Below are 14,411 nucleotides of genomic sequence, written 5' to 3'. Positions count from 1 at the left end.
CCTCACAGAGTGTTTGTTGTGGGGGAGGAAGGGAAAGGAGAATGTTAGCCGCTTTGAGACTCCTGAAGGGGAGTGATAAAGCAGGATATCAAATCCAAACTCCTCCTCCTCTTCCTCCTCCTCTTCTTCTTCTTCTTCTTCTTCGCCTCCTCCTCATTTTATCCTCACGACTACCTTGTGAGGTAGCTTAGGCTGAAAGATAGTGACCAGGATCACCCAGTGAGATGCATGGCGGAATGGTTGATGATGATGATTTATTATTGATAATTTATATCCCACCTTTTGTTCAAGAAGCTCAACGTGGCATGCACACCTCTCATAACAACTCTGTGGGTAGGACAGGCTGAGAGATAGTGACAGGCCCAAGGTCACTCACTGCTGAGTAGGTATTTGAACTCTGGTCTGCCAGGTCTAGTCTGGCACGGCACCTTAGTCACTTTCATTTTGTCTGGGATCTCCTCAGACCTTATCCATCACTCCTGGCCACTGTTAGACAACACTGTGCTAAGATGGGTCAGTAGTCTGACTCCGTATAAGGCAACTTCATATCTTCCTTCAGATGGTTTGTAAACAGTTGTTCTTAGTCCCAGCAAAGTGCCACTGTTGCAGATGGCTTGGCTGCCGAGATGGCCATTTGAGCTACTACGCTCCGCAGTACCCCACAAGATAAGTGGGAAATGTAGCCAGGAAAAATGTAGCCATCTTGGCAGTATTCCTTCAGTGATTAGCACATCTCACAACACAAAAGAATTTATGCAAATGTTATCTTTGCACACAATAAAATATAAATTATCATTTTCCCTGGAGTACAACATATCTAAAACTCTGGAGTTTTCTTCTGAGTTATGAGTGAGGGGTGCAAGGAAATCTTGAATGGCAGGATATATATATACAGGATATTCCTGTACCCGTGAAAATCTACGAAAGCAAATATATATATATATATATATATATATATATATATTGCAGGTTTTGGTGTCCTCGGGTGTCTTCCCGTGTAAAAGTTGGGGTGTCTAGGCGACGTTTCGACGAGGTCTCACTGAAGATGACGAGTGAGACCTCGTCGAAACGTCGCCTAGACACCCCAACTTTTACACGGGAAGACACCCGAGGACACCAAAACCTGCATTATATATATATATATATATATGCTTTCGTAGATTTTCACGGGTACAGGAATGCAGGTTTTGGTGTCCTCGGGTGTCTTCCCGTGTAAAAGTTGGGGTGTCTAGGCGACGTTTCGACGAGGTCTCACTCGTCATCTTCAGGCTGGTGCTTTCGGCTTCTTGTTACTGGAACAGAGCGGGATCTCAATGTTTGAGTTCCTATAAATACTGTAGAGGGGGTGTGGTGTCTAGCCTCCAATGTTCTGGGCAGAGAGGAAGTTCCCAGGCTAGTGTGCCTTTTCTTCTTTTGTTCCTTAATTACTTGAGAGATACCTTGAGTGATTTCTTGAGTGATATCCTGAGTACCACTTAGGTGGGTCATTAGGTGTGGATTAGTTGCTAAAGTCTTTGTGTCTTGACCTCTTGAACTTTGTGAAGAGTTTTCCTGAGAAGATGGCTGTATTGCACTTAGTTGTGCTTTGGCTTGGCTTCGTGTATAGGGGCGAGCTGTGGTTTTGTGGCTTGTGTCAGCCAGATCTGTGTAGGGATTGCAGGGGGGTGCAGCATCCGGAGGTGCCACCATGGATTGGCTACTGGATGGTGTCAGTAGTTCATCTGTGGAGAGGGTCTGGGTTTGGGTCTGGTGTGGTTGATTGGTGTTGGCGTTCTGTGTGCCTCTGGATCTGGTGTCAGTTTTTGTGGGGAGGGCTAATTTCCAGATGTCTGGCAAGCGGGATGTGTCGTCACGCTTGTTCATGTTGTGAGGGTGTTTCTCTATCTCGATGGCTTCCATGATTATTCTCTTGTGGTGATGTTCCGTGTTAAAGAGCAATTTGGAATCTGCAAAATTAATTTCGTGTCCTGTTTCTTTCATGTGTTGGAAAAGAGAGGAAGTTTTTTCTTCTTTTTTGACGGCATTCTTGTGTTCTGCGATACGTGCATTTATTCGTCTGTTTGTTTGTCCAATGTACGTGGCTGGGCAGACTTTGCAGGGTATTTCATAGATCCCTTGGTTTTCCAACTGGATTTTATCCTTGGGGTTTCTGAGGATATTGGCTATTTTTTGGTTGGTGCAAAAGGCAGTTTTGATATTGTGTTTATGGAGGATTTTGCTAATTTTATCTGTAGTGCCCTTGATATAAGGAAGGAGGGCCATGCCATTGTTTTCTTCTGTGTCTTGGTTTTTGGAGGGTGTTTCCTTTTGGATTAGCTTCGTAATCCTGTTTTGCTGGTATCCATTGGCAATTAACACATTTGAGAGATTCTGTAACTCAGTTGTCAAGTGGTCTTTGTCAGCCAGGCGTTTGGTTCTGGAGATGAGAGTCTTGGCTACGGAGTTTATTTGTGCAGGGTGGTGGTGTGATTGTGCATGTAAGTAGCGGTTGGTGTGTGTTTTTTTCTGGTAGATAGTGTGTCCTAGGGAGCCATCAGGTTTTTTGTAGATTAGGACGTCAAGGAAGGGAAGTTGGTTGTTGGCTTCTATTTCCATAGTGAATTGTATTTTGGGGTGTAAGTTGTTGAGATGTGTGAGGAAGCTATCCAGTTTTTCCTTCCCGTGTGGCCAAATTACAAAGGTGTCGTCAACATATCTGAGCCAAAGTTTGGGTTTGTGTTCTGATTTGTCTAAAGCATTGGTTTCAAAGTGTTCCATGTACAGGTTTGCGATGACCGGTGAGAGGGGTGATCCCATAGGTGCTCCTTCTATCTGTTTGTATCTTTGTCCATTGTGGATGAAGTACGTGTTGGTTAGGCAGTGGTTGGTCAGGTCCAAGATGTATTCGGGGGGATTGTATTTGTTTTGAATAGCTGTCAAGGCTTCATTAATGGGCACTTGTGTGAAGAGAGATACAACATCGAAGCTCACAAGTAGGTCATTAGGATGTAGGTTTTGCTTCTTTATTGTTTCTATGAACTGGAAGGAGTTTGGTACGTGTGAAGAGATGGATTCTGCATAGGGCTGAAGTTGCTTGGCGAGAAATTTAGCGAGATTTTGTAGAGGTGAGCCTATGGAGCTGACTATTGGTCTGAGTGGTGTTCCTTCTTTGTGTATCTTGGGGAGGCCGTAGAGTTTGGGGCATCTGGATGATTTTTCTCTGGGGATGATTCTTAGCTGGATTTCTTCACTGATAGGAGAGGCTTTTATTTTGGATTTGGTGGTTTTTTCCAGATAGGTGGTGGGATCTGTTTTTATAGGTTTGTAGGCAGGATCTTGGAGTAGCTTTGATAGTTTTGCTTGGTAGTCCGATGTGTTCATCACCACTGTGGCATTACCTTTGTCTGCTGGGAGAATGATTATGTTGTTGTCTTTCCTCAGGTTGGTGAGTGCTTTCTGTTCTTCTTTGTGTAAATTGCTTCTGGGTGGTTTGCTGGAGCAGAGGATGTTGGTGACTTCAAGTCTGATTTTATTGGCTTCATCTGGGTTGAATTTGGTTAGGCTAGCTTCGACTCCGCATATGATGTTTTCCGTGGGGATGCGTCTCGGGGCGACTTCACACGTACCAAACTCCTTCCAGTTCATAGAAACAATAAAGAAGCAAAACCTACATCCTAATGACCTACTTGTGAGCTTCGATGTTGTATCTCTCTTCACACAAGTGCCCATTAATGAAGCCTTGACAGCTATTCAAAACAAATACAATCCCCCCGAATACATCTTGGACCTGACCAACCACTGCCTAACCAACACGTACTTCATCCACAATGGACAAAGATACAAACAGATAGAAGGAGCACCTATGGGATCACCCCTCTCACCGGTCATCGCAAACCTGTACATGGAACACTTTGAAACCAATGCTTTAGACAAATCAGAACACAAACCCAAACTTTGGCTCAGATATGTTGACGACACCTTTGTAATTTGGCCACACGGGAAGGAAAAACTGGATAGCTTCCTCACACATCTCAACAACTTACACCCCAAAATACAATTCACTATGGAAATAGAAGCCAACAACCAACTTCCCTTCCTTGACGTCCTAATCTACAAAAAACCTGATGGCTCCCTAGGACACACTATCTACCAGAAAAAAACACACACCAACCGCTACTTACATGCACAATCACACCACCACCCTGCACAAATAAACTCCGTAGCCAAGACTCTCATCTCCAGAACCAAACGCCTGGCTGACAAAGACCACTTGACAACTGAGTTACAGAATCTCTCAAATGTGTTAATTGCCAATGGATACCAGCAAAACAGGATTACGAAGCTAATCCAAAAGGAAACACCCCCCAAAAACCAAGACACAGAAGAAAACAATGGCATGGCCCTCCTTCCTTATATCAAGGGCACTACAGATAAAATTAGCAAAATCCTCCATAAACACAATATCAAAACTGCCTTTTGCACCAACCAAAAAATAGCCAATATCCTCAGAAACCCCAAGGATAAAATCCAGTTGGAAAACCAAGGGATCTATGAAATACCCTGCAAAGTCTGCCCAGCCACGTACATTGGACAAACAAACAGACGAATAAATGCACGTATCGCAGAACACAAGAATGCCGTCAAAAAAGAAGAAAAAACTTCCTCTCTTTTCCAACACATGAAAGAAACAGGACACGAAATTAATTTTGCAGATTCCAAATTGCTCTTTAACACGGAACATCACCACAAGAGAATAATCATGGAAGCCATCGAGATAGAGAAACACCCTCACAACATGAACAAGCGTGACGACACATCCCGCTTGCCAGACATCTGGAAATTAGCCCTCCCCACAAAAACTGACACCAGATCCAGAGGCACACAGAACGCCAACACCAATCAACCACACCAGACCCAAACCCAGACCCTCTCCACAGATGAACTACTGACACCATCCAGTAGCCAATCCATGGTGGCACCTCCGGATGCTGCACCCCCCTGCAATCCCTACACAGATCTGGCTGACACAAGCCACAAAACCACAGCTCGCCCCTATACACGAAGCCAAGCCAAAGCACAACTAAGTGCAATACAGCCATCTTCTCAGGAAAACTCTTCACAAAGTTCAAGAGGTCAAGACACAAAGACTTTAGCAACTAATCCACACCTAATGACCCACCTAAGTGGTACTCAGGATATCACTCAAGAAATCACTCAAGGTATCTCTCAAGTAATTAAGGAACAAAAGAAGAAAAGGCACACTAGCCTGGGAACTTCCTCTCTGCCCAGAACATTGGAGGCTAGACACCACACCCCCTCTACAGTATTTATAGGAACTCAAACATTGAGATCCCGCTCTGTTCCAGTAACAAGAAGCCGAAAGCACCAGCCTGAAGATGACGAGTGAGACCTCGTCGAAACGTCGCCTAGACACCCCAACTTTTACACGGGAAGACACCCGAGGACACCAAAACCTGCATTCCTGTACCCGTGAAAATCTACGAAAGCAAATATCTTACCTCTACGGGGAGGAAACCTTCCAGCTGACAAGAACCTACGAGAAACTAGAAGTCCGAAGAGCCACCATCTTATGTGATCTCTTGTTCCTACGCAACTGCCGAGACAACAAATTAATTCCCACATGCTTCCAACTTAAATTCCATTCTAAAACCCCAGCCACCGAAAGGATCCTGAAACGAACTGAACTATCCCTAATCAGAAACGAACTACACAAGAAAAGATACCTACTAGACCAAACCAACAAAGATCTACTCACTCTTCACCTCAAACTCTGTAACAAAATCCACCCTGCACTCTGGGACAAATGCAAACAACTAGCCGTCTGGAGAGCTGAAACGGAGACCTCACATAAGACAGACACACACACCAACAAACTCCACAAACTAGAGAAACGCCAGAAGCCCGGCCACCCTCCACAGCAACCCATGAAACAAACAGTACATAACATATCAGACAGGATCCTCACCACAACTGAAACCAAAGTACTCTCCAAAGGTTTCAACTTTGCAGTCGCCCCGAGACGCATCCCCACGGAAAACATCATATGCGGAGTCGAAGCTAGCCTAACCAAATTCAACCCAGATGAAGCCAATAAAATCAGACTTGAAGTCACCAACATCCTCTGCTCCAGCAAACCACCCAGAAGCAATTTACACAAAGAAGAACAGAAAGCACTCACCAACCTGAGGAAAGACAACAACATAATCATTCTCCCAGCAGACAAAGGTAATGCCACAGTGGTGATGAACACATCGGACTACCAAGCAAAACTATCAAAGCTACTCCAAGATCCTGCCTACAAACCTATAAAAACAGATCCCACCACCTATCTGGAAAAAACCACCAAATCCAAAATAAAAGCCTCTCCTATCAGTGAAGAAATCCAGCTAAGAATCATCCCCAGAGAAAAATCATCCAGATGCCCCAAACTCTACGGCCTCCCCAAGATACACAAAGAAGGAACACCACTCAGACCAATAGTCAGCTCCATAGGCTCACCTCTACAAAATCTCGCTAAATTTCTCGCCAAGCAACTTCAGCCCTATGCAGAATCCATCTCTTCACACGTACCAAACTCCTTCCAGTTCATAGAAACAATAAAGAAGCAAAACCTACATCCTAATGACCTACTTGTGAGCTTCGATGTTGTATCTCTCTTCACACAAGTGCCCATTAATGAAGCCTTGACAGCTATTCAAAACAAATACAATCCCCCCGAATACATCTTGGACCTGACCAACCACTGCCTAACCAACACGTACTTCATCCACAATGGACAAAGATACAAACAGATAGAAGGAGCACCTATGGGATCACCCCTCTCACCGGTCATCGCAAACCTGTACATGGAACACTTTGAAACCAATGCTTTAGACAAATCAGAACACAAACCCAAACTTTGGCTCAGATATGTTGACGACACCTTTGTAATTTGGCCACACGGGAAGGAAAAACTGGATAGCTTCCTCACACATCTCAACAACTTACACCCCAAAATACAATTCACTATGGAAATAGAAGCCAACAACCAACTTCCCTTCCTTGACGTCCTAATCTACAAAAAACCTGATGGCTCCCTAGGACACACTATCTACCAGAAAAAAACACACACCAACCGCTACTTACATGCACAATCACACCACCACCCTGCACAAATAAACTCCGTAGCCAAGACTCTCATCTCCAGAACCAAACGCCTGGCTGACAAAGACCACTTGACAACTGAGTTACAGAATCTCTCAAATGTGTTAATTGCCAATGGATACCAGCAAAACAGGATTACGAAGCTAATCCAAAAGGAAACACCCCCCAAAAACCAAGACACAGAAGAAAACAATGGCATGGCCCTCCTTCCTTATATCAAGGGCACTACAGATAAAATTAGCAAAATCCTCCATAAACACAATATCAAAACTGCCTTTTGCACCAACCAAAAAATAGCCAATATCCTCAGAAACCCCAAGGATAAAATCCAGTTGGAAAACCAAGGGATCTATGAAATACCCTGCAAAGTCTGCCCAGCCACGTACATTGGACAAACAAACAGACGAATAAATGCACGTATCGCAGAACACAAGAATGCCGTCAAAAAAGAAGAAAAAACTTCCTCTCTTTTCCAACACATGAAAGAAACAGGACACGAAATTAATTTTGCAGATTCCAAATTGCTCTTTAACACGGAACATCACCACAAGAGAATAATCATGGAAGCCATCGAGATAGAGAAACACCCTCACAACATGAACAAGCGTGACGACACATCCCGCTTGCCAGACATCTGGAAATTAGCCCTCCCCACAAAAACTGACACCAGATCCAGAGGCACACAGAACGCCAACACCAATCAACCACACCAGACCCAAACCCAGACCCTCTCCACAGATGAACTACTGACACCATCCAGTAGCCAATCCATGGTGGCACCTCCGGATGCTGCACCCCCCTGCAATCCCTACACAGATCTGGCTGACACAAGCCACAAAACCACAGCTCGCCCCTATACACGAAGCCAAGCCAAAGCACAACTAAGTGCAATACAGCCATCTTCTCAGGAAAACTCTTCACAAAGTTCAAGAGGTCAAGACACAAAGACTTTAGCAACTAATCCACACCTAATGACCCACCTAAGTGGTACTCAGGATATCACTCAAGAAATCACTCAAGGTATCTCTCAAGTAATTAAGGAACAAAAGAAGAAAAGGCACACTAGCCTGGGAACTTCCTCTCTGCCCAGAACATTGGAGGCTAGACACCACACCCCCTCTACAGTATTTATAGGAACTCAAACATTGAGATCCCGCTCTGTTCCAGTAACAAGAAGCCGAAAGCACCAGCCTGAAGATGACGAGTGAGACCTCGTCGAAACGTCGCCTAGACACCCCAACTTTTACACGGGAAGACACCCGAGGACACCAAAACCTGCATATATATATATATATATATGCTTTCGTAGATTTTTTCTCATATGAATATGAGAAGCCTCCAAATGCATGAAATGTGAAACACATTATATTGTTCCTTTGATTTCCCTAGATCATATTACCAAAGACAGAGACACAGACTGACAATGATAGCTGCCTACAGATTTAATTTAGAAAAGGACAGTTTTAAAGCCTGCTTCCTTTTCGTTCTTGGCTCATTGTATAATGTCTCCCAGGCGTTCGTCTGTATCATTTTGCCTGCACCAAGTAACAGTAAAAAGGAAAGTGAAAGCATTAGGGCTGGAGTCTTGACAACACCTTTTACTTAGGAGTAAGTCCCATTGAATTAAACAGGACTTACGTATGAGTAGTGAGGGTTAAGATCACACTGCTATCTATCGCTCCATCATAGGAATGAGTATTGCACTGAGAGGAAAGAATCTGCAAGTGAGGTGTAATCTGTATAAATTTATATATGTGCAAATGTGTTTCATGCACACTCTCTCACACAGCAAATTATGTCACAGACAGCTTTCTCAGGAACTGCCAACATGGCGCTCATGGTGCACATGCACCCATAGCTAACATTTTAGGCATTCACAGGTTCCCCTTCCCCCACTGATATTATGCTTGGAAGAACATTTTTGGTTTTCAAAAACAGACCCCAAAAGGTTGGCGATCCTGGCTTATTGAATGGATGTTTGGAGAAGGGAAATTTGAGAAGGTTAGAGTGAATGATTTGTGGATATTAGCAGTGTTTTCATCTATAGTGTATTACATACACTACTTTGATTGAGTGATGTATAAGTGCTTCTAAAAAACAAATAAAAAACTAGACATTCAAAAGCAATTGCTTCCTGTGACAGATTCAGGTGGTTCTTTGACTAGTATTCTCATTGCTGGTCCTCATCGCTGAAAGATGCCAGTCCTGGTCTACCATAGGCTTTCCACCATTATGCTTAAAGTGGCATACATGGCTCTCAGCCTCCCTACATTATCCTCAGAACAGCCCTATAGCTTAACTTCTTCACGAATTTCCCTCTATTCATAGTGCTAAATGTGTAGCGGAGGAGGAGGATCATGCAGTGCCTCTCCAGCACTGCAACCTTCTCTTCCTATGTTCACATATTCAGTGTGGGCATCTGAAAAGCTGTAGCACAGTGGTACCTCAGGTTACATACACTTCAGGTTACATACGCTTCAGGTTACAGACTCCGCTAACCCAGAAATATTAACTCAGGTTAAGAACTTTGCTTCAGGATGAGAATAGAAATTGTGTTCCAGCGGCGTGGCGGCAGCAGGAAGCCCCATTAGCTAAAGTGGTGCTTCAGGTTAAGAACAGTTTCAGGTTAAGAACAGACTTCAGAACGAATTAAGTACTTAACCCGAGGTACCACACTGTATAGGCTTCCTTCCATGTGACCAAAAATCCTGCACGATCCAGCTCCTCAACTGAGTGGAAGCCTACGTGGACACAATTACGTATACACGGGCCCTTTTTAAATGATAATATAATAATAATTTATTATTTATACCCCGTCCATCTGGCTGGGTTTCTCCAGCCAATCTGGGCAGCTTCCAACAGAATATTAAAATACAATAGTCTATTAAACATTAAAAGCTTCCCTAAACAGGGCTGCCTTCAGATGTCTTCTAAAAGTTCGGTCGTTGTTTCTCTCTTTGACATCTGGTGGGAGGGCGTTCCATAGGGTGGGTGCCACTACCGAGAATGCCCTCTGCCTGGTTCCCTGTAACTTGGCTTCTCGCAGTGAGGGAACCGCCAGAAGGCCCTTGGCACTGGACCTCAGTGTTCAGGTAGAATGATGGGGCTGGAGATGCTCCTTCAGGTATACTGGACCGGGGCCGTTTAGGGCTTTAAAGGTCAGCACCAACACTTTGAATTGTGCTTGGAAACATACTGGGAGCCAATGTAGGTCTTTCAAGACCGGTGTTATGTGGTCTCAGCGGCTGCTCCCAGTCACCAGTCTAGCTGCCGCATTCTGGATTAGTTGTAGTTTCCGGGTCACTTTCAAAGGTGTTCCCCACATAGAGTGCATTGCAGTAGTCCAAGCGAGAGATGACTGGAACATGCACCACTCTGGTGAGACAGTCTGTGGGCAGGTAGGGTCTCAGCCTGCATACCAGATGGAGCTGATAAACAGCTGCCCTGGACACAGAATTGACCTGCACCTCCATGGACAGCTGTGAGTCCAAAATGACTCCCTGGCTGTGCACCTGGTCCTTCAGGACTAGGGAGTCCTCCATACCTGCCCGCCTCCTGTCCACCCAAAACAGTACTTCTGTCTTGTCAGGATTCAACTTCAATCCGTTAGCCGCCATCCATCCTCCAACCGCCTCCAGACACTCACGCAGGACCTTCACTGCCTCCACTGGTTCTGATTTGAAAGAGAGGTAGAGCTAGGTATCATCTGCATTCTGATGAACACCCAGCTTAAACCCCCTGATGATCTCTCCCAGCAGCTGCATGTAGATGTTAAAAAGCATGGGGGAGAGGACAGAACCCTGAGAGCCCAGGGGTCTGAACACTCATCCCCCCCACCACTTTCTGAACACGGCCCAGGAGGAAGGAGTTGAACCACTGTATAACAGTGCCCCCAGCTCCCAGCCCCTCTAGACAGTCCAGAAGGATGTTATGGTTGATGGTCTCAAAAGCCACAGAGAGATCCAGCAGAACTAGGAAACAACTCTCACCTTTGTCCCTAGCCTGCTGAAGATCATCGACCAGTGTGAGCAAGGCAGTTTCAGTCCCATGATGAGGTCTGAATTCCGACTGGAAGGGATCTAAATGGTCCCCTTCTTCCAGGAGTGCCTTCCAGATGTCCTCAATGAATATGCAACCATAAGGGCAATGCCAGCAGAGGGCATGACATCAGGCGGGTGGCCACGAGAAGTGGTCCTGCTTTCCATAAATTTAGCCCCTATGGATGGTCATAGGTTTGTGAAGCAAGCTCTTATCTTATTGCAAAATGCAGCGGTAATTAGGGGTCACGAGGAGGAAGGTTATGTGCCTCTGCTATTCATGAATTTGGGAAGTGAACAAGAAAGAAAAAAATTGATGTAGGAAAGCCAGCTCCATCACAACAATTCTTTACAGCAGCTTCTCGCCACAAAGGCTGATGGGCAACCTCCCTTTTCAGTACAAGACTGAATTGCTTGCATTGGAAACTGTGGTTTGCATAAATGAGCTTTACAACCCATGACTTGAAAACTAGCATAACATAATAGGGTGTGGGACACTAAATAGGAAGCCCATGCTTCAAATTTATTTCCTTTGCTATACAGTAGGCAGCCTTAGGGGACCCACTCCCAGACTTAACCAGACACTTGGAATTTGGGGATAATATTACTAAACTACCTTGCACAGATAAGTTTTAAGGCTAACTTTAGAGGAATGTGGACAGTGCCTTCACTTTATTTCATGGACAGCACTATCCTATACATGCCAAAAAGCAAGTCCCATTCAATTCAATGGGGGCTTTCTTCCTGTTAGGGATAATGAACTGCATCCAGAATCATTTTAACAGTGTAATGTACATAACACCAAAACTAGCAGTACATAACACCAAAACTGGGGTTTGGGGATATTTTCCGTTGGCATCCAGAAAAATTTGGCTTCATGTTAATGTTTGGTTCACAGGCTGCAATGCGAAGATGGCCCCCCCCCCCCAGGGGTTGGGGAAGTAATCAACCTTTTCACCTATTCCTATGGAAATTGGACTAATTGATAGAAGCTAACTTTGTTTTCATGCATTTCAAAGGCCACATATCCAAATGGTATTATTTCATGTAAATACACACAAGTTGATTCATTAGGACATTTCCTCTGATAAAACTCTGTTAGCAACTTTGAATTAAAGCCCCATCATTCATATCTCCAGCTAGCTCTGGGTATAGGGCGGTATTTAAATTCTATTATGATGATGATGAAGATGATGATGATTAATAATAATAATAATAATAATAATAATAGCAGCTGTGGTAGAATGTAAATCTAGCTGGAAGAAAGCTACTTATAGGCATTTTTATAAAGTACAAAATAAATCCAGTTTAAAATGTGTGACCCATAATTATTTCCAATACCAAAATTATTGGATCACAAAATAACCCAGCCAAAGCCTGAAAGCCAAGGGTTTATGAATCCTCTTGCATACCCAGTATTTAGAAACACCATGAGTAATAGATCAGATCAATCCAGCCAAGAAAATCACATTTAATAGAAGGAGTTAGGATTTATCCCTAAATGAATCTTGCATATATTGTTCAAACTGTACCTAATTTTTAAATTTTCCAATTCTAACACTATTTCCCTATACGTAATTAGCAACTGCCCTTCTAAATTAGCATAGCCGCAGGCTTCAGCTTTCCTGCCTGTCAAAGTTGCAAAGCCTGCATAATTGATTATGAATAGCACTAAATCATAATTTTTGCTATTTGCTTCCTGCCTTTTCAAGCAGCCTAGAAAGCTAACCAGGGTATATTTTTGTGCTGGGCCACTTTAGGCATTTGAAAATCTAAAAATAAAAAGTGTTCTCTTTCAGATTAGGTACCACCGAGATCCAATTAAAGAGTGCAAAAATCTGAAATGCATTCATGGGGCTGTGGCTTTTATTTGTTCCCATGCCTTCAGTTTCTGTTCAGACCCTGAGATGGAATATCTGTGGACATAGTTTGCAACAAAGCCAAGCAAAAAGTTCCATTCTAAGAGGCTGGAAGAGTCCATGCACCGTTTAAACACGTTGCCTCCTACAATTGCTATTGTCGTCAGTTTCAGGGGAAATCAAATGGCCATTATTAAAGGCAGAAATGATTTGAAAGCACTTCTCCCCCCCTCCCCAAACCCTTTAGCAATACTCACATTCATCTTACACAAACAGACCTTCTCTTTCAAGCCATTTTGTAAGACATTCCAGTCATTTCAATGGAATAAATAAAGTAGGGTCCTGTTCTCCGTACCGGCTGCCTGGGGTATTGTTCATCGCCTCTCTTTCCTTTTGATAACCATTCCTTCAGGATATGGAAGTTGAGTTCAAAAATAGACTCCAATTCACTTGGCATCAAGCATGCAGGCTTCAACCCTTCCCAGAAGCTGTTAGGCTCCCACTGAACCACAACCTGGTGCCAATAGATTTCAATATAATCTTTTCTTGGAGCTGGTACGCTGCGTCGCATGAACTTGCCTTAACCCTCCAGATGGATGGTGATCTCTCAACAGCGCTGAAAGAATATGAGCTGATCTGTCCTAAAGCCTTGTCTTTTTCATTCATCGACCTTGCAAGGAAAATCCCGTCTCTCTTCTGAATTATTCATGATGCCTTCGCTTCCACCACTCCCAGTATATATGCTTCAAATCATTTAATGCAGCACGACTTTTTTCATTTTGCCTTTCTTTTTAAAAAGAAGAAATAGCTGTGTTGTACGCCTTTAACAATACACTTTGAAGACATATGTCACAGGTTTTCCCCCTCCCTTTTCTCTTTTCAGTGATATTAATTATATACTCTTCTGTAAACTGACCTCTCTGGTTGCAATCCTATACACATGCATAGGATTGGGCTCTGAAGATAACAAATGCCATTTGAATAGAGCCGGCTATTATGTGAAAGTGGTTGGAAATAAAGTAATCATTACTCATTCAGCTTGCATACTGCTTATGTGCGAAATGCAGTTTGGAAGTATACAGTCAGTTATGAAATCCATATGTAATTAATGTGCTTGAGAAACTTGAGATCTCACTTTTCCTTTTTTAAAAAAAAATACAATTAATTTCCTTTATCTTTTGCAATGTTTTCAAAGTTCAGACAACTGAACCCCCCCCCATAATTTTTATTTTTAAAGGGGGAGAGCAAAGAAATACTCTACAAACTCACAGATATGTTCTAGTTTTCTACATTGTTCACGTACACCTCATATCATGCACATGATAAACCTCTCCTGCAAGTTCCATAGATCCCACAAGCCCTCTCCATCAGT

The 14,411-nt window shown here is 43.6% G+C and overlaps 1 protein-coding gene across 6 annotated transcripts in view; it reads right to left on the bottom strand.

The window, feature by feature from the left end:
- LOC310844864 (schwannomin-interacting protein 1) overlaps positions 1–14,411 on the bottom strand; it is a 384,519-nt gene that overhangs the window by 131,258 nt on the left and 238,850 nt on the right. The window contains exon 1 of one of the 6 annotated variants that reach the window (XM_083739580.1): positions 13,297–13,574. The exons of 3 other annotated variants lie outside the window; for them this stretch is intronic. In XM_083739580.1, the coding sequence (XP_083595706.1) occupies positions 13,297–13,302 (6 nt within the window). In that variant the 5' untranslated portion in view covers positions 13,303–13,574. Of the gene's footprint in view, positions 1–13,296; positions 13,575–14,411 lie in introns of those variants that run through there. 2 more of the 6 variants (XM_083739578.1, XM_083739583.1) reach the window with 2 other exon arrangements.

This window comes from Podarcis gaigeae, assembly GCF_964106915.1.
Source record: "Podarcis gaigeae genome assembly, chromosome: 5".
In the NCBI taxonomy this organism is placed as follows: domain Eukaryota; kingdom Metazoa; phylum Chordata; class Lepidosauria; order Squamata; family Lacertidae; genus Podarcis; species Podarcis gaigeae.
Note: the sequence above shows the minus strand (reverse complement) of the source record. Positions and strands in the feature narration are given on the sequence as shown.